Source organism: Salmo salar, chromosome ssa01, assembly GCF_905237065.1.
Source record: "Salmo salar chromosome ssa01, Ssal_v3.1, whole genome shotgun sequence".
In the NCBI taxonomy this organism is placed as follows: domain Eukaryota; kingdom Metazoa; phylum Chordata; class Actinopteri; order Salmoniformes; family Salmonidae; genus Salmo; species Salmo salar.
This window is the reverse complement of record NC_059442.1, coordinates 53,863,739-53,891,255: the sequence shown is the minus strand read 5'-3', so window position 1 is coordinate 53,891,255 and position 27,517 is coordinate 53,863,739. Positions and strand designations below refer to the sequence as shown.

Here is a 27,517-nt window from a genome sequence, read left to right as displayed (position 1 = left end):
GAGTTACACATGGGGCTGACAGCGATGTCAGCCCCATGAGCATTATGAGTCTGACAGCACAGTGGGTCGACAAGGATTTCGTACTGAGGAAAGCCATATTGCATGCTAAAGAATGTGCTGGTTCTCATACCGCTGCTGCCATTTCAATGGCATTTGTGAACATGTTTGAAACATGAACACTCCTAGCACCATTCGAACAACTGACTCGAGAAATAATCTCAACTGCGTCTGCAGCAGATATGATACCCTGTCATGGCATTGAAACGCCTGCTCAACAAAATTGCCAACACAGACCATCAGGTTAACTTGGAAAAGTACTCTACTAGAGGCTGTGAACAACTGATTCGGTGGCATTCTCTCTGAGCCTCTACTGTGTCGCCACCATGCTCGATGCTAGGTACAAGGATCGCTACTTTGATGCAGACAAGGAACAGGGTTTATGTGAAATGTTAGACACAGCTGGACAAGATGGAAATGGATACAGTGACAGTGCGCACCGAGGAAGAGAGGCCACGGACAGACAAAGATGAAACTTCACTGCTTGACATGTATGATGAAATCCTGGTTGAGACTGAACAAATGAACATTGAAACAGCACAGCAAGTAAGTGAAAGAAATAGGTTTTGATTACGTTTTACTGGTAATGGGGACATACGTAAATGCCAACAAAATATGTGTGTGTGTGTTTCAACTATTTAACTGTACAAGAATGCTTAAAAGGCCGCTAAGATTTTAAGTATCAGTATCGTTTTTTTTGGCAAGGAAAATATCGGATATTGGTATCGGCCAAAAATGTCATATCCGTGCATCCCTAGTATTTACAATGGTGTTTTTTCATCACTGGTTTCCCTTTTCTTGTGGCAACAGGTCACAAATCATGCTGCTGTGATTGCACACAGTGGTATTTCACCAAAATATATTTGGGTGTTTTTCAAAAATGGTTTTCAAATTCTTTGTGGGTCTGTTTAATCTGAGGGAAATATGTGTCTAATACGGTCATACATTTGGCAGGAGGTTAGGAAGTGCAGCTCAGTTTCCACCTAATTTTGTGGGCATTGTGCACAAAGCCTGTTCTTCTCTTGAGAGCCAGGTCTGCCCACGTCAGCCTTTCTGCCTTTCTCAATAGCAAGGCTATGCTCACTGAGTCTGTACATAGTCAAAGCTTTTCTTAATTTTGGGTCAGTCACAGTGGTCAGGTATTCTGCCACTGTGTACTGTCTGTTTAGAGCCAAATAGCATTCTAGTTTGCACTGTTTTTTTTGTTAATACTTTCCAATGTGTCAAGTAATTATCTTTTTGTTTTCTCATGATTTGGTTGGGTTTAATTGTGTTGCTGTCCTGGGGCTTTGTGGGGTCTGTTTGTGGACCAGCTTGCTTAGGGGACTCTTCTCCAGGTTCATCTCTCTGTAGGTGATAGCTTTGTTATGGAAGGTTTGGAAATCGCTTCCTTTTAGGTGGTTATAGAATTTAACATCTCTTTCCTGGATATTGATCATTAGCGGGTATAATCGTAATTCTGTTCTGCATGCACTATTTGGTGTTTTACGTTGTTCACTGAGGATATCTTTTCAGAATTCTACATGCAGATTCTCAATTTGGTGTTTGTCACATTTTTTTTTCATTCTTGGTTGGTGAGCGGACCCCAGACCTCACAACCATAAAGGGCAATGGGTTCTTTAACTGATTCAAGTATTTTTTGCCAGATCCTAATTGGTATGTCAAGTTTTATGTTCCTTTTGATGGCATAGAAGGCCATTCTTGCCTTCTCTCTCAGATCATTCACAGCTTTGTGGAAGTTACCTGTGGCGCAGATGTTTAGATGGAATTTATATTTGTGGTCCTGGCAACTGGACCTTTTTTGGAACACCATTATTTTTGTCTTACTGAGATGTACGCTCGCTCGCTCTCTCTCGCACTCTCTCTTGCGCTCTCTCTCCCTTCCCCCTCCACATTTTATTCTGTGGGAGAATTGTTAGCTGGGCACTCTCTTCTGTCCTCTGTTTTTGTGAGAGTCTCCACTGCTCTGACCTGAATACTGCTTCTCTCCTCTGACACAGTGGGGAAGGCTTTGGCTCCACTCCCCACAACTACAGGATTAATGCTGTTTACTGGAGACTCAAAACATTACCATCATGCATAACACAAATTAGATGGGGCATACCATGCCTAACATGATAGAGGGCTTACACAATACTATTTGTCATCACTAGGGCTGTTGCGTTGACCGTATTACCGCCACACTGGCGGTCATGAGTCATGACCACAGTATCATTCTACCTGACTGTTGAGTCACGGTAATCTCCTCTTACATGGAACCCAAACCGGCTGCACGCGTGCGCCGTCGTGCATACATTTATTTTGTCCCCCCACACCAAACGCGATCACGACACCCAGGTTAAAATATCAAAACAAACTCTGAACCAATTACATTTCATTTGGGGACAGGTCGAAAAGCAATAAACAATTATGGAAATTTAGCTAGCTAGCTTGCACTTGCTAGCTAATATGTCCTGTTGAGCTAGCTTGCTATTGCTAGCTAATTTGTCCTGGCATACAAACATTGAGTTGTTATTTTACCTGAAATGCCCAAGGTCCTCTACTCTGACAATTAATCCACACAAAAAACGGTCAACCGAATCGTTTCTAGTCATCTCTCTTCCTTCCAGGCTTTTTCTTCTCTTGACTTTATATTGCGATTGGCAACTTTCATAAATTAGGTGCATTACCGCCACTGACCTCGTTTGTTTTCAATCATCCACGTGGGTATAACCAATGAGGAGATGGCACGTGGGTACCTGCTTCTAAAAACCAATGAGGAGATGGGAGAGGCAGGACTTGCAGTGCGATCTGCATCAGAAATATAACTTATTTCAATTTTAGCCCTTGGCAACGCAGACGCTCGTTGGCGCGCGGGAGCAATCTGGGTGTAATAATTGAATAACATAGATTTCTAAATATATTTTGCAGTGCTCGCAATATGGTCAGCCTATTATGCACTCTGTACATGCATTAGTAGTACCCAACTCGCTAACGATCATCAGGTCGCTAATAGCCTGGTACTCAGGGCTCTATTGTCCCTCTAACCACTCTGACGTTAATGCAAATGTGTTTGAAAATCACTTCAAACACTTATCATCAAAACAGTATTGGGCTTTTAAAACTCACCTCACTGTGATTGATAAATTTGAAGGAGGTCAACAACAGGTTGAAAGTGAGTGGAAAACATGGTTGTTGTGGATCTTGTTTCAAAGCCTACATTTACTGTGCTTTCTAAGGGGATTATTAGTTCAGAACACCCATATGCATATTAGAGCTTATGCATAAGCATAGCCCTATATCTGAGCCCAAGCCCAAGCCTGAACCCCCCCCTCGAATTAAACAAATTCTGATGTAGCCTACAATTATAGTGAATTTGTATTTGATTTTGAATAGCCTAGTAATATGGCATTTTTTTATATTTTCATAATTAGTAGGCTAATACATTACCTTTAGCTACAGAATATCTCTCCACCGTGAGTTTACTTCTCAAGATTCAATTGAGAATATTCTGATGGGTGAAAATATGATCACTTGATGAGAAAACACCGTGTGCAGCCTGAGGCAAGGAAAAGAGTGCAAGCTATACTTAAAAAAAAACTAATCATCAATAGCCTATAGTTGCATCATGCAGCCCATATATCTTTTGTTTTTTAAGGCAGTCTAAGGTTTGTACAATAACTCTAAATCTAACGTATAGGACCTATTTCAAATGATCACTTTTACGCTCAACATAGCCAGTTTATTGCGCACACGCTATTTTATTTCGCTAAGTTCAATTATATTCTTCTTACTATAAAATCCTATAGTTGTTTCAACTAATTATTATTAAGTAACTGGTTCCACAGTCTTTTTTTAGTTTACTCAACTTTTCAATCAAAGTGGCCGAAACTTGAAATTTAAGGCTGTAGAACTAGTTACAAACACACTGTGCTTTTGACATACAATGTTTTCAACATACATATTTGACACACATTGACATACATGATTACATGTGCATGTTCACAGATATTATTATTCAACTTTTTATTTTATTTATTTCACCTTTATTTTCTCTTTGGGCTAGCCGCTAGCGACCCACCTCGACAACATCTGGTAAAAATGCAGAGCGTGAAATTCAAAATACAAAAATAGTCACACATCATTTAAAAGCTTAACTTCTTGTTAATCCAGCCGCTTTGTCAGATTTCAAAAAGGCTTTACGGCGAAAGCATACCATGCAATTATCTGAGGACAGCGCCCCGCGTACAAAAGCATTAAAAACATTTTTCCAAACCAGCGTCACAAAAGTCAGAAATAGTGATAAAATAAGTCACTTACCTTTGAAGATCCTCCTCTGTTTGCAATCCCAAGGGTCCCAGCTACATAACAAATGGTCGTTTTGTTTCGATAAAGTCCTTCTTTATATCCCCAAAAAGTCAGTTTAGTTGGCACGCTTGATTCAGTAATCCACCTGTTCCCCTCATTCAAAATGCATACAAAGGAATCCCAAAAGTTACCAATAAACTTTGTTCTAACAAGTCCAACAATGTTTCTAATCAATCCTCAGGTACCCTAATATGTAAATAAACGATAAAATTTAAGATTGAGAATAGTGTGTTCAATACCGGAGATAAATAACGAAGTGCGCGCCCTCATCCACGCGTGCAACAAGACCACAGTCAAAATGAGAGCCACCATGAAAAACTATAAGTTCTTGCTCATTTTTCAAAAAACAATCCTGAAACCCTTTTTAAAGACTGTTAACATCTAGTGGAAGCCATAGGAACTGCAATCTGGGAGGATTTCCTTTGATTTTCCCATAGACAGGCATTTCAATGGGTGGTCACTTCAAAAAAGAACTTGCTGCAGGGGGTGCTGTGATGTTGGCCGGGGTAGGGGTAGCCAGGTGGAAAGCATGGCCAGCCGTAGAAAAATGCTTATTAAAATTATCGATTATCGTAGATTTATCGGTGGTGACAGTGTTTCTTATCCTCAGTGTAGTGTAGTGGGCAGCTGGGAGGAGGTGCTCTTTTTCGCAATGGACGTTACAGTGTCCCAAAACTTTTTGGAATTAGTGCTACAGGAAGCAAATTTCTGTTTGAAAAAGCTAGCCTTAGCTTTCCTAACTGACTGAGTATTTTGGTTCCTGACGTCCCTGAAAAGTTGCATATCACAGGGGCTATTCAATGCTAATGCAGAACGCCACAGGATGTTTTTGTGCTGGTCAAGGGAAGTCAAGTCTGGAGTTAACCAAGGGCTATATCTGTTCTTAGTTCTACATTTTTTGAATGGGGAATGCTTATTTAAGATGGTGAGGAAAGCACTTTTGAAGAGCAACCAGGCATCCTCTACTGATGGGATGAGGTCATTATCCTTCCAGGATACCCAGGCCAGGTCGATAAGAAAGGCCTGCTCGCTGAATTGTTTTAGGGAGTGTTTGACAGTGATGAGGGGTGGTCGTTTGACCGCGGACCCATTACGCATGCAGGCAATGAGGCAGAGATCTCTGAGATCCTGATTGAAGACAGCAGAGGTGTATTTAGAGGGCAAGTTGGTCAGGATGATATCTAAAAGGGTGCCCATGGTTACGGATTTAGGGTTGTACCTGGTAGGTTCCTTGATCATTTGTGTGAGATTGAGGGCATCTAGCTTAGATTGTAGGATGGCTGGGGTGTTAAGCATGTCCCAGTTTAGGTCACCTAACAGTACGAACTCTGAAGATGGATGGGGGGCGATCAATTCACATATGGTGTCCAGGGCATAGCTGGGGCCTGACGGGGTCTATAACAAGTGGCAACGGTGAGAGACTTGTTTCTTGAAAGGTGGATTTTTAAAAGTAGAAGCTTGAATTGTTTGGGCACAGACCTGGATGGTATGCCAGACCTCTGCAGGCTATCTCTGCAGTATATTGCAACTCCGCCCCCTTGGCAGTTCTATCTTGTCGGAAACTGTTATAGTTAGGGAATCCAAATTTTTGGTTGCCTTCCTAAGCCAGGATTCAGACACGGCTAGGACATCCGGGTTGGCGGAGTGTGCTAAAGCAGTAAATAAAACAAACTTAGGGAGGAGGCTTCTAATGTTAACATGCATGAAACCAAGGCTTTTACGGTTACAGAAGTCAACAAATGACAGCGCCTGGGGAATGGGAGTGTTGCTGGGGCTGCAGGGCCTGGGTTAACCTCTACATCACCAGAGGAACAGAGGAGGAGTAGGATAAGGGTACGGCTAAAGGCTAAAAGAGCTGGTCGTCTAGTGCGTTCAGAACAAAGTTTACTCATGGCACGGAAGAATAGATTAAAGGCATAATGTACAGACAAAGGTATAATAGGATGTGAGTACAGTGGAGGTAAGCCTAGGCATTGAGTGATGATGAGAAAGGTTTTGTCTCTAGAGGCACCATTTAAGCCAGGTGTTGTCACCGCATGTGTGGGGGGTAGAACAAAATGGCTAGCTAAGGTATATTGAGCAGGGCTGGAGGCTCCACAGTGAATTAAGACAAACATCACTAACCAAAACAGCAATAGACAAAGCATATTGACATTAGAGAGAGGCCGAGTAGCCGAGGGATCGTAGGATCCAGTGAGTAGCTAGGCAAGCTGGAGGCATGGCGATTCAGACAGCTAGGAGGCCGGGGATAGCAGGCTAGCAGATGGGCCTCAGGGGGATGTCGCAACTGAAGAGCCTAATAAAACCCCCTCGGACAGTTACGGTGGCAGACCAGTCGTAATGGATCGGCGGGGCTCCGTGTCGGCAGCAAAGGGTCCAGGCCAATTGGCAAAAGAGGTATTGAAGCCCAGGAATTGTCCGATGGATCTCTTCGACTAGCCGGGAGATGGGCCTAGCTCCAGGCTATCTGGTGCTTGCTTCGGGACAGAGACGTTAGCCAGGAGTAGCCACTCGGATAGCAGCTAGCTAGCTGTGATGATCCGGAGTAAAGGTTCTTAGCTTGCGGTAGGAATCCGGAGATGTGGTAGAGAAAAAGCAGTCCTATTTGCTCTGGGTTGATATCGTGCTGCGCAGACTGGCAGGAATTGACCGGGCTGAGGCCGGCAGATATCCGAGTTAACGGTGATGACCGCTAGCAGTGGCAAACTGACTACTAGCTAGTAGCTTGTTAGCTGGCTAGCTTCTGAAGGGGGTTCTGGTTCTAAAGTATAAAAAAAATAGCAGATCCATATCACATTGGGTGAGGCGGGTTGCAGGAGAATATATTTAGTCGCTAGATGGATGGAAACTGAGATTAAAAATATACAAAATATATACGAAGAAAAACGATATATACACGGGACGGGACAAGACAAAGTAAACAGACATCCGACTGCTGCGCCATCTTGGAATACGAATATGGGATTTGAACTCACAATCTCTTGGTTCATGACCAACCAATCTTCCTGCTATACCACCATGTTTGTGTCAATGAGTGATTTCACATGTATTGCTACACTTTGCACTTCAAAGTAAACCTCAGCTCTGTTAAAAGTACACTCAAGTAAAACTATTGTATTTATCATAGTGATCAAGGAGTAACATTAAAACAAAGTAATATTCCCCACCAACATTAGACAACTATACAGAAAACCCTAAAGTTGCTGAAATAATTGAATCATATCAGTGATGAGAAAGTAGCCAGATTAACTGATGATTGACACAGACATGGTGGCGTAGTAGGAAGATTGGAATGCTGTGAACCTAAAGGTTGTGAGTTCAAATCCCAGATGAGGACAGCAGCATACCACCCTGCTTCCTGCTGCTGGCTTGCTTCTGAAGCTAGGCTTCAGACCAGGTGGTGTTGGAAGGCCAGTAGGAGGTCCCCCTTTCTCTGGTCTAAAGAAATATCCCAGCTCACAATTGGCTCATTCATCCCTGTAACTATTCCCCAGGTCGTTGATGCAAATTTAAATGTGTTCTCAGTAACCTTACCTGGAAAAATAAGGGTTAAGAAATAAAGGTTGAATAATAATTACTCTATAAATGTGTATTTACAATGTAATCATGTACTGTATGTGAAGTTTTGTCAAATATATATGTTGAAAACACTATGTTAAAAGCACTGGTTGTGTTTTAGTTAGATGCCCAAATAATAGTTGAATGAACATATGAGACAAGTTAAGCGAACATCATTTTATGTTCACTGAATTTTAGCCAACATTTTCACGGAATTTTTTGCCAGCTGAACATTTAAATTCAGGTAACACTTTAACCGAAAAGTTGAGTAAACTAAAAAAAGCTCTGGATCCAGTTACTTAATAGTAATTAGTAATTTCTATTTAATGGCATGAAGTGAAAAAAAGGTTTTTGGTCAGAGCAAATCCATTTTTCATGGAATGTTATCATGTAACCTGTATACCCTTGGATCAGTGCCTAGTGTCTGGTCACTCAGTAATTGTATTTGTTTGTTCATGAAATGCCAGAATGTAAACTGCTTTGAATCTAAGGCCATTCTGCTGAATCGGAGACATGGGTGATCAGATCCTGTACTCTGTCAAGACCGAGTCCGTGGGCCGTGCTGGGAGCATGTGTGTGTGTGGTCCAGTCAGAGTACAGTCCAAGGTCAATGTCCCCTGGGACTTTCGTGTGTGTGTGCGTTTGTGTGTCTGCATGTGTGTGTGCGTGCATGTTTGTGCATGCGTGTTTGTGTACTGTATGTGTGTGCATGTGTTTGTGCTGAACGGCCAGAGTAGCAGATGAATCTTCCCATTGGTGTCATATGGTGAACAGCCTAATATCCTCAGGGCCAAACTTCAGCAGTTTAAGATCTACAGCACAGCCAAAATTAATTGGGAACCACTTCAGTAGCTTTTCACACATCAGCCACAAATATTGGAGTTTATGTCAGGGTTTTACAAAAGCCAGAACCTCGCACAGTGTAATTCCCAGCCACACTTCAAACGCTCAGGGTTCGGAGGAGCAACCGCTTATTGTTTAAACATCCAGCTCTTGTTGAGTTTAGCCAGCTGTACATGTTTTAGAGGGAATTCAATTGTAGGTAACAGTAGGTTGTGTGTGTGTCTGTGCGCTCGAATGTGTGTGTGTGTCTGTGCGTGAGTATGTGTGTGTTTCTGTGCGTGCGTGCGCTCGTATGTATGTGCGTGTTTGCGGGAGCACCTCCTGACCGGAGCTACAAACAGAACTCTCTCAGGAAACAGGAAGACTTATTTATTCAACTGGACTTCCATCCTGCCTTTCTCTCTCTCTGCTGCCAATCACCTAACAACACAATACAACAATGTAACAACACACACAAACCCCCACTTCAGAATGAGCTATGCTTAAGTGGGATAGTGATTGACATGATAACAGAGTAACCCACAGTATATGATCAAAGCAACAACAGCTGCCTTTATTGTCTGCTCACAGTACAACATTACCCCCACACCCACAGTACATGTCATGACCGAAGCTGTTACAGCTGTTACAGCTGTAATTATTGTCTGCTCAGTGCTCTTAGTACCTTGAGACACAATGTATGGCAGCATACAATACTGTGTTGGCACTAGTCTGCCCACCTGTGTCCTCTACCTACCTCTCCCCTACCTCTGACCTCTCTCACTGCTGACCTCTGGCCTGGGACCTGGCTAGAAACGGCTGGCTGCTTAACTCTGAGACAGGGAGCAGTGGCCTCTGGCTGTGGTTGGCTGCTGCGTGTTCTGTGAACAAAAGGCGTTAGGCAAGTGGCACATTGAAGGCTTACCCTCGGACAGTCCACCTTCTCCCTCAGAACATGCTTTATATGATCAAAGGCTCCCATCGCCATGAGGAGAGATCTAAGCTACCCTGGTCATACAGTAGCTGTCTCTCTGTCTATAGAGTACGCCACTCTTCACTCAATATCCACTCTCCCTTCTACTCTTAGCTTGCCCATCTTAGGATAGCTCGGCTGTCCTAACTAGGTTGTTATATAGTGAGGCAGTGCTTGAAAACCAACATATGGGAAACTCCAGAACTTGGAGAGAGGGTTGGAGAGAAACTGCCCCTACTATGTACTGTCGGGTCCATGGAAAGCCTATGTAGATTTCCAAACCTCAATCCCGGTATGCCAATCATTGTGTAACACAAAAAAATCTGCACGCACAATAATATATTAAAGTGAATGAGCACGCAGTGAATCGCAACTTCAAGGATAATGTTAGCCTATGGTAGAGTAAAGAGGTTGGGTTAATGGTGCAGGCCCGAGTGTGTTTTAACGGAACAATTTAACAGCAGACACACATCATTAACTACAGATGAGTAATTTATCTGACGATAATGATTGTGCGTTGTTCTTTTTTTGTTTTTGTGTGTAACACTTTTGACTGAATTAGCATCAGTTCCATCAGAGCGTTCAATCACTGCCGGTGGTCTACAGGCCTACTGTATCTCTAATGGTGCAGAAAACATGCCCTTTAGTAGTTTGAGTTGTGGTTTAATTCTTTGTCAGTCTGTCAGATTCATTCGACAGAGGCACTCAACTCATGTATTGGATCAACAGGAAAACATTTAATTATTCTACTCTGGCTTTAAACAACTCAATAAGATTGTTTGTTTTCTAAGCAGTCCCTAGTTATAAATGAAAACTATCATAGTGACATTTTTATGGCTACATTGGGAAAGGGGTGCAGTATATTTATTAGTGCTAGTGGTATTGTTTTATTCCCTTTGGCTGGCCAAGCTTGTTTATATGACTGCTGAGGTGACCAGCAGCTTGGGTTGGGCACAGAGTAGGAGACTAGACTACCCATACTGCACTGGTGTATTGTACTGAACACACATCTGGACACAGAGAGAGCCAAGCTCCTTCTGATTCTCATAACTCCTGAGTTATTCTCATCAAGCCAGTCAAAGGAAACCTGGGGGACACAATTTCAGGAAGTTTTCTTTGGCCCGAGACTACCAAAAAGTAGAGTTATGAAATGATGCCGGTCCATTTTTAGCAACGTCGGGTCTGTGGAAATCAAGGGACTGGGAGTGGGGATTGGGAACAGAGTGATCCTGGCTGAAAACACTAATGTTTCTAATGTTTGTGTCAGTCTGACATTGCACTGTCATTCACTGTCACTGATGATGAATATGATGGTCATTGTAAAATGTATGTAATATCTGATAGCTTCAAAACGGATAAAGAGTGTTATTTCCTTTCTGAAAAGAGAAACCCATTCAGAGTTAGCTGTGTATTCACGACTGGGTTTCATCATGATGGTACAGCATTAGTAAAAGTTGCCGTCTTTGCATGTCAATGAGTCCTCTTGACCATGTGATCTTTGGGAACAACACTTTTAGGTTTCACCTCTCTACACTCTTAGAAAAAGGGTTCCAAAAGAGTTCTTCGCCTGTCCACATAGGAGAATCCTTTTTGGTTCCAAAAAGGGTTATTCTGTAAGGGTGCGTGCTGGTGGCAGGGAAGTCAGGCGCAGGAGATCGAACTTTTTATAAAACGGAGCAGTTTAATAAGTGCTCAAAAACTCAGAAAACCAAAATGTACAAAATAATACAAGTGGGTACAAAACCCGTCGCACACCAGAACATATCTTGCACAATGCTTACAAACAAACAATCACCGACAAGGACAATGAGGGGGAACAGAGGGTTAAATACACAACATGTAATGAATGGGATTGGAACCAGGTGGAATACTCTACAGATGTTGTAGAGGATGAACCTGCAGGAGCGAGTCACTGCTTTGATATTTGCAGAGAACGACAGGGTGTAGTCCATCTCTTGTCGAGGTTGAGCTTGAGGTCGACATCCAAGCTGAGATATCTGGCAGGCACGCAGAGATGTTTGTCGCCACCTGAGTATCAAAAGTAGCTGAGTGCCATCCACATAGCAATGATTGGAGAGACCATGTGAGGATATGACAGAGCCGAGTGACTTGGTGTATAGAGAGAAGAGGAGATGGCCTAGAACCGAGCCCTGGGGGCAGCGGCGGATTTATGTATGGGCGACATGGGCAGCTGCCCAGGGCGGCATCTTGCCGGGGGCAAAATCCCTAAAAGTTGGTTGGTGTATAGTGAAAGAAACAACAGCCTCTTTTGCTTCTGCTGCAAACCCTTTTCTAAGAAGAAAATTAATTGAGCAAACTCTGGACTGACAGACTGGGAACATGCAAGTTCTTTGCTGACTTCACACGAAGTCACGACAGCAGTCCAGTACACCAAAACTGCATGAAAACATGGAAAGAACTGGCAATGAAGATAAACAAAGGGGAAACAACTGATAAGCATGAGATGGCACTAGGTGTAATAATATATACACTGCTCAAAAAAATAAAGGGAACACTTAAACAACCCAATGTAACTCCAAGTCAATCACACTTCTGTGAAATCATACTGTCCACTTAGGAAGCAACACTGATTGACAATACATTTCACATGCTGTTGTGCAAATGGAATAGACAACAGGTGGAAATTATAGGCAATAAGCAAGACACCCCCAATAAAGGAGTGGTTCAGCAGGTGGTGACCACAGACCACTTCTCAGTTCCTATGCTTCCTGGCTGATGTTTTGGTCACTTTTGAATGCTGGCGGTGCTTTCACTCTAGTGGTAGCATGAGACGGAGTCTACAACCCACACAAGTGGCTCAGGTAGTGCAGCTCATCCAGGATGACACATCAATGCGAGCTGTGGCAAGGAGGTTTGCTGTGTCTGTCAGCGTAGTGTACAGAGCATGGAGGCGCTACCAGGAGACAGGCCAGTACATCAGGAGACGTGGAGGAGGCCGTAGGAGGGCAACAACCCAGCAGCAGGACCGCTACCTCTGCCTTTGTGCAAGGAGAAGCACTGCCAGAGCCCTGCAAAATGATCTCCAGCAGGCCACAAATGTGCATGTGTCTGCTCAAACAGTCAGAAACAGACTCCATGAGGGAGGTATGAGGGCCCGACGTCCACAGGTGGGGGTTGTGCTTACAGCCCAACACCGTGCAGGACGTTTGGCATTTGCCAGAGAACACCAAGATCGGCAAATTTGCCACTGGCGCCCTGTGCTCTTCACAGATGAAAGCAGGTTCACACTGAGCACGTGGTGTGGGGTGGCATTTCTTTGGGGGGCCGCACAGCCCTCCATGTGCTCGCCAGAGGTAGCCTGACTGCCATTAGGTACCGAGATGAGATCCTCAGACCCCTTGTGAGACCATATGCTGGTGCGGTTGGCCCTGGGTTCCTCCTAATGCAAGACAATGCTAGACCTCATGTGGCTGGAGTGTGTCAGCAGTTCCTGCAAGAGGAAGCCATTGATGCTATGGACTGGCCCGCCCATTTCCCAGACCTGAATCCAATTGAGCACATCTGGGACATCATGTCTCGCTCCATCCACCAACGCCACATTGCACCACAGACTGTCCAGGAGTTGGCGGATGCTTTAGTCCAGGTCTGGGAGGAGATCCCTCAGGAGACCATCCGCCACCTCATCAGGAGCATGCCCAGGCGTTGTAGGGAGGTCACACAAGCACATGGAGGCCACACACACTACTGAGCCTCATTTTGACTTGTTTTAAGGACATTACATCAAAGTTGGATCAGCCAGTAGTGTGGTTTTCCACTTTAATTTTGAGTGTGACTCCAAATCCAGACCTCCATGGGTTGATAAATTGGATTTCCATTGATTATTTTTGTGTGATTTTGTTGTCAGCACATTCAACTATGCAAAGAAAAAAGTATTTAATAAGATTATTTCTTTCATTCAGATCTAGGATGTGTTGTTTAAGTGTTCCCTTTATTTTTTTGAGCAGTATATACTTGTCCCGAAGCCACTCCTGCATTGTCTTGGCTATGTGCTTAGGGTCGTTTTCTTTTGTAATGTGAACCTTCGCCCCCAGTCTGATTTTCTGAGCGCTCTGGAGCAGGTTTTTATCAAGGATCTCTCTGTACTTTGTTCTGTTAATCTTTACCTCGATCCTGACTGGTCTCACAGTCTCTGCCGCTGAAAAACATCCCCACAGCATGATGCTGCCACAACCATTCTTTACCGTAGGGATGGTGCAAGGTTTCCTCTCAGGGTGACCATCAGGTTCGTGGTAACCTCCCTGACCAAGACCCTTCTCCCCTGATTGCTCAGTTTGGCTGGGCAGCCAGCTCTAGGGAGAGTTTGTGTGGTTCCAAACTTCTTCCATTTAAGAATGATCCAGGTCACTGTGTTCTTGGGGACCTTCAATGCTGCAGATATTTTTTTGTACCCTTCTCCAGATCTGTGCCTCGACACAATCCTGTCTCGGAGCTCTATGGACAATTTCTTCGACTTCATGGCTTGTTTTTTTCTCTGACATGCACTGTCAACTGTGGGACCTTATATAGAGAGGTATGTGCCTTTCCAAATCATGTCCAATCAATTGAATTTACCACAGGTGGACTCTAATCAAGTTGTAGAAACATCTCAAGGATGATCAATGGAAACAAGATGCACCTGAGCTCAATTTCGAGTCTCATAGCAAAGGGTCTGAATACTTATGTAAATAAGGTATTTAAGTTGTTTTTTTAATACATTTGCAAACATTTCTAAAAAACAATTTTTGCTTTGTTATTATGGGGGTATTGTGTGTAGATTGATGAGGGGGGAAAATTATTCAACCCATTTTAGAATAAGGCTGTAACGTAACAAAATGTGGAGAAAGGGCAGGGGTCTGAACACTTTCTGTGCCATACAGATTGCGAAAAAGTTGTAGAGATTTTTGATGTACCGATTCCATGGTACAGGGTGTATGAGTTGATATATAAAACGACCAAAGAATCAATATTACGTGTTTTTCAGCTAAAATTATTGTACAGAATTTTTGCTACCAACAAAATGTTTAATATTTGGGGCATACAATCATCGCAGCTCTGCAGATCAATAGGCTATTTATTTTGGTATTGCCCTCAGGTACAAAATGCTTTAACCTCTTACATCTAGACGTTCCGCTAGCGGAACACCTGCTCCAATATCCAATGATGGGCGTGGCGCGAAATACAAATTCCTCTAAAATCCGAAAACTTCAATTTTTCAAACATATGACTATTTTACAGCATTTTAAAGACAAGACTCTCGTTAATCTAACCACACTGTCCGATTTCAAAAAGGCTTTACAGCGAAAGCAAAACATTACATTGTCAGCAGAGTACCCAGCCAGAAATAATCAGACCACCCATTTTTCAAGCTAGCATATAATGTCACAAAAAACAAAACCACAGCTAAATGCAGCACTAACCTTTGATGATCTTCATCAGATGACAACCCTTGGACATTATGTTATACAATGCATGCATGTTTTGTTCAATCAAGTTCATATTTATATCAAAAACCAGCTTTTTTACATTAGCATGTGACGTTCAGAACTAGCATACCCCCCGCAAACCTCCGGTGAATTTACTAAATTACTCACGATAAACGTTCACAAAAAACATAACAATTATTTTAAGAATTATAGATACAGAACTCCTCTATGCACTCGATATGTCCGATTTTAAAATAGCTTTTCGGTGAAAGCACATTTTACAATGTTCTCAGTAGATAGCCCAGCCATCACGGCTAGCTATTTAGACAGCGACCAAGTTTAGCCCTGACCAAAGTCAGATTTACTATTACAAAAGTTTCATTACCTTTGTTGTCTTCGTCAGAATGCACTCCCAGGACTGCTACTTAAATAACAAATGTTGGTTTGGTCCAAAATAATCCATCGTTATATCCAAATAGCAGCGTTTTGTTCATGCGTTCCAGACACTATCCGAATGGTAAATAAGGGTCGCGCGCATGGCGCATTTCGTGACAAAAGATTTCTAAATATTTCATTACCGTACTTCGAAGCATGTCAACCGCTGTTTAAAATCAATTTTTATGCCATTTTTCTCGTAAAAAAGCGATAATATTCCGACCGGGAATCTGAGTTTCGGTAAATGGAGGGAAAAACAGAAAGACGGGGCGGCCAGAGCACGAGCCTAAGCCCACTGTCCCCTGATCGGCCTCTTGACAAACGCGATAATGTGTTTCAGCCAGGGCTTTGAATTACGTCATTCAGCTTTTTCCCGGGCTCTGAGAGCCCATTGGAGCCGTGGGAAGTGTCACGTAAGAGCAGAGATCCTTTGTAATGGATAGAGATGATAAAGAAGGCCAAGAAATGGTCAGACAGGGTACTTCCTGTACAGAATCTTCTCAGGTTTTGGCCTGCCAAATGAGTTCTGTTATACTCACAGACACCATTCAAACAGTTTTAGAAACTTTGGAGTGTTTTCTATCCAAAGCTAATACTTATATGCATATTCTAGTTTCTGGGCAGGAGTAATAATCAGATTAAATCGGGTACGTTTTTTATCCAGCCGTGAAAATACTGCCCCCTAGCCATAACAGGTTAAATGCTTTATTATCCAAATGTTTAAAGTGTGTGTAGGCGACCTCATTCAACCGCAAAATGTCGGATAAAGCATACACTCTACAGTACTGTATTTCTTCATCAGCATTTTTATGCTTTCGTTAACAAAATAATTATAAAAATACTCTTTCAAAATGCAGATGTTTATTCCCTTATGGATCCATAATGAATAAATATATCTGAATGACAGAAATATTGGAACAAAGTAGGCTAATGAAGGTAAACAAATTGTTACTTACTGGAAAATACTTGTCACACCCTCACCTGTTTCACCTGTCTTTGTGTTTGTCTCCACCCTCCTCCAGGTGTCGCCCATCTTCTCCATCATCCCCTGTGTATTTATACCTGTGTTCTCTGTTTGTCTGTGGCCAGTTCGTTTTGTTCGTAGAACCTATCACATTTGTTTCCCTGCTCCTGCCTGTTTCTTGCTCCGATTTTCTAGTCTTTCCCGGTTTTGACCCCTGCCTGGCCTGACCCTGAGACTGCCCTCCGTTCCGGACCCTTACACCCTCTCTGGATTATTGACCCCTGCCTGTCTTGACCTGTCGCATGCCTGCCCCTGTTTAAGGAATAAACTTTTGTTTCTTCAACACTATCTGCATCTGGGTCGTACCTTAAACGTTATAATACTCTTTCAAAATGAATGGAAGAGACAGCATTCAGAGGTCAAGACGGCGCTGCTCTGAGACAAGCATGGGGACTGGTCTTGATAAATCAACAAGATTATTATTTTCACTGAATCTCTGTTTGGGTATTGGTTAGACTACAATTAGGGTGTGGAAATGTTATGCTGTTAGTACTGTAGCCTACTCCCGACCATCATGGCTTCCAAGTGACACAGTGGTCTAAGGCACTGCATGTCAGTGCAAGAGGCATCACTGCAGTCCTTGGTTCGAATCCAGGCTGTATCACATCCGAATGCGATTGGGAGTCCCATAGGGCGGCGCACAATAATAATAATAATTATTATTATTAATTCATTTAGAATTATATAAAAGCCCCTTAGATATTCTCACAGATCAGATTTGCTCTAATGAAAAATGCCCCTTAGATATTAATAAAGAATCCTCCAATCCTCTAAATGTAATTTTTGGCGGAGAGTCACGTCAATTAAAAAAAATATTTTCAGGTATACTGTAGGCCTACTGTAGGCAACATGAGTCTCACTAGTGTTGAGTAATGTGCTGTTAAAAGTGGTGTAGGTCTTATTTATTTAAAAAGCATATTGATGTTAGAAGCAATAGGTTTTGAAGCAATAGCCTACCCGCGTATGGTCAACTGTTTCGCACTGCTCTGAGACAAGCATGGGGATTGATCTTGATAAATCAATTTTATTTTTATTTTCAATGAATCTCCGTTTGGGTATCGGTTAGACTACAATTAGGGTGTGGAAATGTTATGCTTTTAGTACTGTAGCCTACTCCCGGCCGTCACGTTGTACAGAGACACATTTTCCGTTCCATCCTAACAGAAACCCTGAGGGTTTAATTTAAAAATTTTCTTGGAATAGAAACACCATGATATTAGTCAAATTAATTAAGCTACATTTCTCAAAATCAATCCCATATACTATGTTCTTAAACAAAAGGTTTTAAATTCTCTAGCACAGCCAATATTGGGAGATCTGGAGAGACCGGGTCAGTCAATTACTAATATACTAATACTCTTAGTAAAAGTATTTATCTTCAACTCGCAATCTGTGGATTCTATTCGATAGATTCAAATTCTATGTTAAACATCACAACGTGGTTGAAAGCTATATTGTGCATAGAAATCTGAAGAGGGTGGCCAGCAGAGATAGTTGCAATGGGAAGGAAGCTGAGGGGTGGGATGTGAAATTGGAGACAAGTGGGAGTGGAGTAATTTAATTGTATTTTTCTCGGGGGGGGGGGGTCTTGGATGGTTGAGGTGCAGCTCTTGGGGAACTGTGAGGGGTGATCTTAGAGATCTGGTGGCCTGGTTCGGGTCCCCGTTTTTGACCTTGTGGGAGATATGTCGACGTGCCCTTGAGAAACTCCCCAAATACAGGTGTGCCAAGCTTGTATCGTCATACCCAAGAAGACTCGAAGCTGTAATTGCTGCAAAAGGTGCTTCAACAAAGTACTGAGTAAAGGGTCTGAATACTTACGTAAATGTGAAATTTCTGTTTATTTTTAATACATTTGCAAACATTTCTAAAAACCTGATATTGCTTTGTAATTTTGGGGTATTGTGTGTAACGTAACAAAGTGGGAAAAGTCAAGGGGTCTGAATACTTTCCGAATGCACTGATGTCAAATGTATCATTTGTACAGTTCTTTATAAAAAAGTTGTTATTTGTAACATTTGACTGTGTAAAACCTAGAAGTACTACTTATTTCTCTGAGAGTGAGGAGGATATATAGCATTTAGCAAAAATACATGATTATTTGTTTCTCTAAATAAGTATACCATCATGGGATAGATTTGAAACAAATACACGTTTGTCATTGAACAACCCCATGCCATGATTAGATGGTGAAAAAAACACTCATCTTTCATTATTTCTTTAAACAACCAAAGCTAATTTACCAAAATGTTTTTAAATGGATATGCAATATAGCATTTTGGAATGAATCACATTTTGTTGGAGGGAGGCTAGAGTTTACATCTTAATGTCACAATGAGCTTGCATGCTTGTCCCTGATGAGAGCCCAGCTCAGTGAATGTCATTGCTAACTGCCAACCACTACTGCCAGATGAGAGCATTTTAAGGGGCAGTCCCCTTCCCTGTCTCCAGCAATGTGACTCTTAAAACCCACAGCTGCATAATAAGTATCTCTCTCTCTCTCTCTCTCTCTGTCTCTCTCTCTCTCTCGCTCTCTCTCTCTCTCATGCGCACTTTCTCTCTCTCTCTCTATATCTCCTGTCTGTGTGTCTCTGTGTTTCTGTCTGTCTGTCTCTCTCTCTCGCTCTCTCTCTCGCTCGCTCTCTCTCTCTCTCTCTCTCTCTCTCTCTCTAGGGACCTGAGGAATAATTTAATTAGCACAGTGGAGCACGGGGCCTTTCGTGGACTGGTGGCTCTGAGGAGACTGTGAGTATGAAGGGGTTTGTCATAGTGGTTGGGCTACCCAGAGTGACAAGGCCAGGGTCTTAGGGGGCCGTTGGTGAGTTGAGGGCGGGGAGAGGGGTGAGTTATTCCACATGGCAATTATGACAGAAGAGCTTCCTTTGATGGCTTCATCATAATTAAAGAAGAAGAAGCAAATTCACTCTTTCCTGAAGTGGTAGATAAAACACACACACATTCTCTCTCTGTCGCTGGCGTAAATTACTTAATTCCATTATGATTGTTAGCGGTTTTTAGGCTGCTGGGGTGTTGCAACAGTGCTGATTTAGGGTGCGTGTGCCAAGTTTATTGTAGTTTTGTGATTTTCTAATAGTTTTTATTATTTTATTTTATTTTACATTTTTCAGACTTGATTTACTAGTTTTTATTCCGTTTTTATATTATTTCATTTTAGTGTTAGGGACAGAAAGTAGCCTTATGCATGAGAGGTGACATTTATGTGTTTTAGGCCTTTAGCAGGGGTACTAAATTACTATTTGAGACGGTCCGGTCACACAAATATCCAAGGTGGCAAAGGTCTAGATAGATATTGTTCAAATTGTTCACACCCTTCTTGTTGGCAGAGAATAAATGTGTGCAATTGTAAAGCTCATTTTGTAAAGCTCACAAATTTTTCAAGTGTGTTCATGCGATACCAAGAGTAGAATTCTGACCCGAATTCCAAAAATAAAATATCGTCTGTCTCACCTTGTCTTTATCCTGACATTTTTTGTGGGTGCTGTTCAGATTAATTTTGAGGTTGGTCGGGTTTTTCCCTTTCATATCTGTGCCACACACGCTGCCATTTTCGGACACTACAATACTTTTGCCTTTTGTCCTTTCCAGCGACGTACTCAAAATAATCCCATATGGGTCTTTGCCTTTTGTGACCGACCACTGCTGGTGTTGGGCTTGCTGCCGCCATTGTTCACGCCTATGGTTCACACCCCGTGCTTGCCCTCTGATAGCGAGTGATAGTGATGCACAAGCTAGGCCTGTTTGAAACAGTGCCATCTACTGGCAGCCTTTACAGGACAGATTCAGAAGCTCGAAAACCACATTAGAAAAAAAGCATGAAAATCCCATTATTAGATTTTTGGCCAAAAATATCAAAAACTAAAGGTAATTTTTTTTTTTAATTTTTTTTTTTTGTTGCAGTCAAGGATAATAGATATACACTGCTCAAAAAAATAAAGGGAACACTTAAACAACACATCCTAGATCTGAATGAAAGAAATAATCTTATTAAATACTTTTTTCTTTACATAGTTGAATGTGCTGACAACAAAATCACACAAAAATAATCAATGGAAATCCAATTTATCAACCCATGGAGGTCTGGATTTGGAGTCACACTCAAAATGAAAGTGGAAAACCACACTACAGGCTGATCCAACTTTGATGTAATGTCCTTAAAACAAGTCAAAATGAGGCTCAGTAGTGTGTGTGGCCTCCACGTGCCTGTATGACCTCCCTACAACGCATGGGCATGCTCCTGATGAGGTAGCAGATGGTCTCCTGTGGGATCTCCTCCCAGACCTGGACTAAAGCATCCGCCAACTCCTGGACAGTCTGTGGTGCAACGTGGCGTTGGTGGATGGAGCGAGACATGATGTCCCAGATGTGCTCAATTGGATTCAGGTCTGGGGAACGGGCGGGCCAGTCCATAGCATCAATGCATTCCTCTTGCAGGAACTGCTGACACACTCCAGCCACATGAGTTCTAGCATTGTCTTGCATTAGGAGGAACCCAGGGCCAACCGCACCAACATATGGTCTCACAAGGGGTCTGAGGATCTCATCTCGGTACCTAATGGCAGTCAGGCTACCTCTGGCGAGCACATGGAGGGCTGTGCGGCCCCCCAAAGAAATGCCACCCCACACCATGACTGACCCACCGCCAGACCGGTCATGCTGGAGGATGTTGCAGGCAGCAGAACGTTCTCCACGGCGTCTCCAGACTCTGTCACGTCTGTCACGTGCTCAGTGTGAACCTGCTTTCATCTGTGAAGAGCACAGGGCGCCAGTGGCGAATTTGCCAATCTTGGTGTTCTCTGGCAAATGCCAAACGTCCTGCACGGTGTTGGGCTGTAAGCACAACCCCCACCTGTGGACGTCGGGCCCTCATACCACCCTCATGGAGTCTGTTTCTGACCGTTTGAGCAGACACATGCACATTTGTGGCCTGCTGGAGGTCATTTTGCAGGGCTCTGGCAGTGCTCCTCCTGCTCCTCCTTGCACAAAGGCGGAGGTAGCGGTCCTGCTGCTGGGTTGTTGCCCTCCTACGGCCTCCTCCGTCTCCTGATGTACTGGCCTGTCTCCTGGTAGCGCCTCCATGCTCTGGACACTACGCTGACAGACACAGCAAACCTTCTTGCCACAGCTCGCATTGATGTGCCATCCTGGATGAGCTGCACTACCTGAGCCACTTGTGTGGGTTGTAGACTCATGCTACCACTAGAGTGAAAGCACCGCCAGCATTCAAAAGTGACCAAAACATCAGCCAGGAAGCATAGGAACTGAGAAGTGGTCTGTGGTCACCCCTTGCTGAACCACTCCTTTATTGGGGGTGTCTTGCTTATTGCCTATAATTTCCACCTGTTGTCTATTCCATTTGCACAACAGCATGTGAAATTTATTGTCAATCAGTGTTGCTTCCTAAGTGGACAGTTTGATTTCACAGAAGTGTGATTGACTTGGAGTTACATTGTGTTGTTTAAGTGTTCCCTTTATTTTTTTGAGCAGTATAGTTTTAGTTTTTTTAATGTTTTTCTTAATTATTTTCAGTTGACTAAATTGTTTTTCCAATTTTCGTTGTTATTTTATTTTCAGTTTATTTTCAGTTTTCGTTTACTATAATAACCTTGGCGTGTGCGCCTGGCTCTGGGAGCAGCAGAGTGCTAATTTAAGTGCTCCCCAACTGGTGATTACTCGAGTGCCTTGCTTATTTTCCCACAGCTGCTCCAGCAAAGCAGCTCTTTAATTACAGAGGGAAAGGGCACGGAGCCACGACAGCCCTCAGTGTGTGTGCGTGTGTGTGCGAGGATGGATGGGGATGTGAGGGGTGAAGGGGTTACAGAAGGTCAGTGTTGATATCTCGCGAGTTGGAATAAATAAACATTGGACTGGTGGTTTAACATCACAGTTCCTTGAGCTGCTTAAGCTCTCGTTAATAGATTATTATGAGACGAGACGGCACATAACAGACACACACACACATACACACACACACTTGTTGTCACAGCCAAGCTCGTTCTGTGTTCTCTCACACACACGTCCCCTCACTGCCAGCTCTCCTGCTATGATCAGTGCCTTTAATGCTTTAAGTCAGATGTGCTTGGCTTATCTCTAAGCCACAATTTAAAGTTTGCTTTTTGTCCTTATAGGGATCTCTCCAACAATCGGATTGGCTGCCTCTCTCCTGAAATGTTTGTAGACCTTGGCAATCTTTCTAAATTGTGAGTAATCTCTAAATTGAAAACACAGTACGGTACGCACAATTTGAGATGCGTGTGTAGGAAATATGTTGTTTCTCTTAGATAAGGCTCTTTCAAAGTAATGCACTAGCAGATACTGTGGCGTTTTACTTGTACAAAGTAAACCAGTTTGATGTGTATTTACCCTGTTCTCCCCACAGGAATCTATCTGGAAATATTTTCTCTTCGTTGCCGGTGGGACTATTCACACACCTTCTGTCTCTCAAAGTCCTGTAAGAAAACAAAATGAAACAGCACACACACACACACACACACACACACACACACACACCCCACAAACAAACATATAATCACTCACACACACACTGTACCAAAATAACACCTACACAGTTCGATGATGGTTGTAATACCATTGTCGTATCCCCTCAGGCACTTCTCTACAGAGTCTCTGTTCTGTGACTGTCAGCTGGAGTGGCTGCTGCTGTGGGCCAGGGCGAACGGTGTGCGCCTGGGCAACGACACCCTGTGTGTGTACCCCACACACCTCCACAGCCTGGAGGTCTGCAACCTGAGGGTGACACAGCTCAGATGTGGTAAGTTATCTCACACCATCACTATCACTACATGAGGCATACAGAACACCTACATACAGTAAGCATCTCAATATCTTTTTTTTCTGTGTACGTTTGAATTTGTATTGTCCCCCAAAATAAATGAGTACGGGTTATGAGGAGGAAATGATTATAAGTATGATGATGATGAGTATGTCTGAAAGTCAACGGCTGAATATTCCCTGCCGTCTGTCGGATCACCCCTCTGTGCATGTCAGGTGAGTGAATCACCTGTGAGGAAGAGATTGGTGCGGTAGCTAGCTAGAGTGTTCTGGTGTTTCCGTCCCTGCTTTGTGATATGCTCTGCTGGGTGCTCTGAGCCATGGGGGGAATCACATCTCATGTCTGAAAGCAACTCTGCTCCTACGTTCCCCATATCCTGCACACGCTTAGAGGATATTGCACTGGGATGAGAAAATAACACGACTCACTGCTAGAAATGTAAATGGCTGTGTGTGTGTGTGTGTGTGTGTGTGTGTGTGGGGGGGGGTGTACAATCCATGTACAATACTAAAGACATTCTGAAGTTATTCTATGTAATCCCGAGTGTGTCTTTCATTATGTTGAACAATCCTAGCAATTACAGGGTAATTCCACACAGTCCTATGACATAGAGCCAGGAGTGGAATTAGACTGGTTGGAGTATAGAATTCTCCTTTCACCCTAACACATCCATTATGGGATTAACGTGATAATGTCCAGGACTCCCTCAAACAACAGCCTCCTACAATCCCTTTACTTACTTGCTTGGCAAGAGCCATCTTTGATTGGACACTGTACAGTGCTCTAACAACCTCTTCTTGTAATGTTATTTGCAGCTTATTATCTCCATATGGGTTCACTTTATGTCATGGAAGGCAGCAGTACTATACTGTGGCCGTCAGCATTTCATCACATATCAGCTGCGTTTGTTCTGCACCTGGTGATATAGGTCAAGGTATTACTGAGAATGACAGTCGATACGAAGACAAATGACAAAGCTCGCCTTCTCACTCGTACCAGACAATAGTTCTCACTCATACCAGACAACTATCCAAGGTGCAATCTTCCTGTTATTCCAGCCATGTCGTCCTTTTTTCTCCTCCAAAGTGATGTGATGAGTAGCAGATGTCAGGGTGAAAACATCTTGAAGTGCCTCTCCTCCTTTGGGGTGTCTGACATTGGGTCAAGTGTCATTCTCAAACGAGGGGGGACGGACGGAGGGAGGAGAAGTTTCCTGCCAGGATCAGGTGCTTCCTCAGATGGGGGTCAAGGCTATGTCTGTTCAGCTCATCTAACACGGAGAAATGAGACACAGACACATACCCACACACACGAATAAGGAGCAGGGCCCTCTTTGATTTCCTCAAGGCTCATCAGTGGCCTCTGTGTAGAATGCATATCATTTTATGTTTAAGTCATTTAGCAGACGCTCTTGTGCCGAGCGACTTACAGGAGCAATTGGGATTAAGTGCCTTGCTCAAGGGCACATAAGCATAATTTTTTTTACCTCGTTGGCTCAGGGATTCAAACCAGCGACCTTTCGGTTACTGACCCAACACTCTTAACCACTAGGCTACCTGCCGCATATGAAATGGAATACATAGCCTACGGTAAGAAGAGATGAGTTGATTCACACACACCCAGGGCCTTTGGTGTCTGGGTAATTATTTAGTGTATGACGCCATGGCAGTGTCAGGGTCCTAATGGTCACTACAGGCCTTATGCACATGATGAGAATTATATGCCTTTTAGACCCTGTGGTCAGACCAGTAGAACTTGGTTTCAAGTTGAATTAACTCCATATTCTGAAAAATACAGAATATTATCCAAGCAACATCTGGATACAATAAGAGAAGTGTACCCCATGTGTGTGAAAGGGCCTAATCCTATTGAGGAAATTTTATTTATTTAACCTTTATTTAACTAGGCAAGTCAGTTAAGAACAAATTCTTATTTTCAATGACAGCCTAGGAACAGTGGGTTAACTGCCTTGTTCAGGGGCAGAACGACAGATTTTTACCTTGTCAGCTCGGGGATTTGATCTTGCAACCTTTCGGTTAACTGGCCCAACGCTCTAACCACTAGCCTACCTGCCGCCCCGAAATAGCAGGGTTGGACTTGTTTTTATTAATTAGGGGTTTCTCATTTAATGGCTTCCCATCCTGAATGATGTGGCTCACTCAGAGACTGTCTTAGCAGTTGTGGGTCGGTGAGCCTGGTCCCAGATTTGTTTGTGCTGTGTTTGCCAACTCCTATGGTCATTGTCATGTTTGGCCAGACAGCACAAACAGATCTGGGACCATGCTAAGATGGAGTTGTTCTGTGGTGATTTGATTGGATCCTTCTATGCTAGCGGCCAATCCTCAAAAAGGGCTTTAGTTTTTGAGATACCCCCACCCGATGTATAACAAAGCACAACCATGTTTTTCTATATAAGGTCTCCTATATATGTAATAGATGGTTGTATGAAGTAGTTTTACTGAAAAAGTGGCTAAATGTATATATATTTTGACACAACCCCTTAACTCAAACAGTGCAGAATAATGCCTGGCTGGAGGGGGGGCACATATGCTCATGTAACCCAATATTGCAAGCTCTGATATTGCTAAAATGTTCAATACTAGTAGTCAATTGTCTGCCTTACATACACAAACAAACAGCACTAGGATATCTTACAGCAATTTGGAAATATAGAATACACAGATACATTGAGCGGAAATATCAACGATTCATATTTATGATTAAAAAAAAAAAGTATATATTTCACCTTTATTTAACCAGGTAGGCTAGTTGAGAACAAGTTCTCATTTACAACTGCGACCTGGCCAAGATAAAGAAAAGCAATGCGACAAAAACAACAACACAGAGTTACACACAAACAAACGTACGGTCAATAACACAATAGAAAAATCTATGTACAGTGTGTGCAAATGTAGAAGAGTAGGGAGGTAAGGCAATAAATAGGCCATAGTGGCAAAATAATTACTATTTAGCATTAACAATGGAGTGATAGATGTGCAGATAATGATGTGCAAGTAGAGATACTGGGGTGCAAAAAAGCAAGAGGATAAGTAACAATATGGGGATGAGGTAGTTGGGTGTGCTATTTACTGATTGGCTGTGTACAGGTACAGTGATCAGTAAGCTTCTCTGACAGCTGATGCTTAATGTTAGAGAGGGAGTTTCCAGCTTCAGTGATTTTTGCAATTCGTTCCAGTCATTGGCAGCAGAGAACTGTAAGGAAAGGCGGCCAAAGGAAGTGTTGACTTTGGGGATGACCAGTGAAATATACCTGCTGGAGCGCGTGCTACGTGTGGGTGTTGCTATGGTGACCAGTGAGCTGAGATAAGGCGGTGGCTATACCTAGCAAAGACTTATAGATGACCTCGAGCCAGTGGGTATGGCTACGAGTATGTAGTGAGGGCCAGCCAAAGAGAGTATACAGGTCGCAGTGGTGGGTAATATATGGGGCTTTGGTGACAAAACGGATGGCACTGTGCTAGACTACATCGGGTTTGCTGAGTAGAGTGTTGGAGGCTATTTTGTAAATTACATCGCCGAAGTCAAGGATCGGTAGGATAGTCAGTTTTACAAGGGTATGTTTGGCAGCATGAGTGAAGGAGGCTTTGTTGCGAAATAGGAAGCCGATTCTAGATTTAATTTTGGATTGGAGATGCTTAATGTGAGTCTGGAAGGAGAGTTTACAGTCTAACCAGACACCTAGGTATTTGTAGTTGTCCACATATTCTAAGTCAGAACCGTCCAGAGTAGTGATGCTAGTCGGGCGGGCGGGTGCAGGAAGTAATCAGTTGAAGAGCATCCACTTAGTTTTACTAGCATTTAAAAGCAGTTGGAGGCCATGGATGGAGTGTTGTATGCATTGAAGCGCGTTTGGAGGTTTGTTAACACAGTGTCCAGAGAAGGGCCAGATGTATACAGAATGGTGTCGTCTGCGTAGAGGTGGATCAGAGAATCACCAGCAGCAAGAGTGACATCATATATACAGAGAAAAGAGTCGGCCCGAGAATTAAACCCTATGGCACCCCCATTGAGACTGCCAGAGGTCCGGACAACAGGCCCTCCGATTT

General features: G+C 43.1%; 1 protein-coding gene across 2 annotated transcripts in view; it reads left to right on the top strand.

The window, feature by feature from the left end:
• Nucleotides 1–27,517, top strand: part of LOC106604940 (adhesion G protein-coupled receptor A3) — a 286,173-nt gene that overhangs the window by 53,161 nt on the left and 205,495 nt on the right. For both annotated transcript variants that reach the window (XM_014200102.2, XM_014200092.2), the window contains exons 3-6: nt 19,313–19,384; nt 22,786–22,857; nt 23,037–23,108; nt 23,266–23,429. In XM_014200102.2, the coding sequence (XP_014055577.2) occupies nt 19,313–19,384; nt 22,786–22,857; nt 23,037–23,108; nt 23,266–23,429 (380 nt within the window). The remainder of the gene's footprint in view (nt 1–19,312; nt 19,385–22,785; nt 22,858–23,036; nt 23,109–23,265; nt 23,430–27,517) is intronic.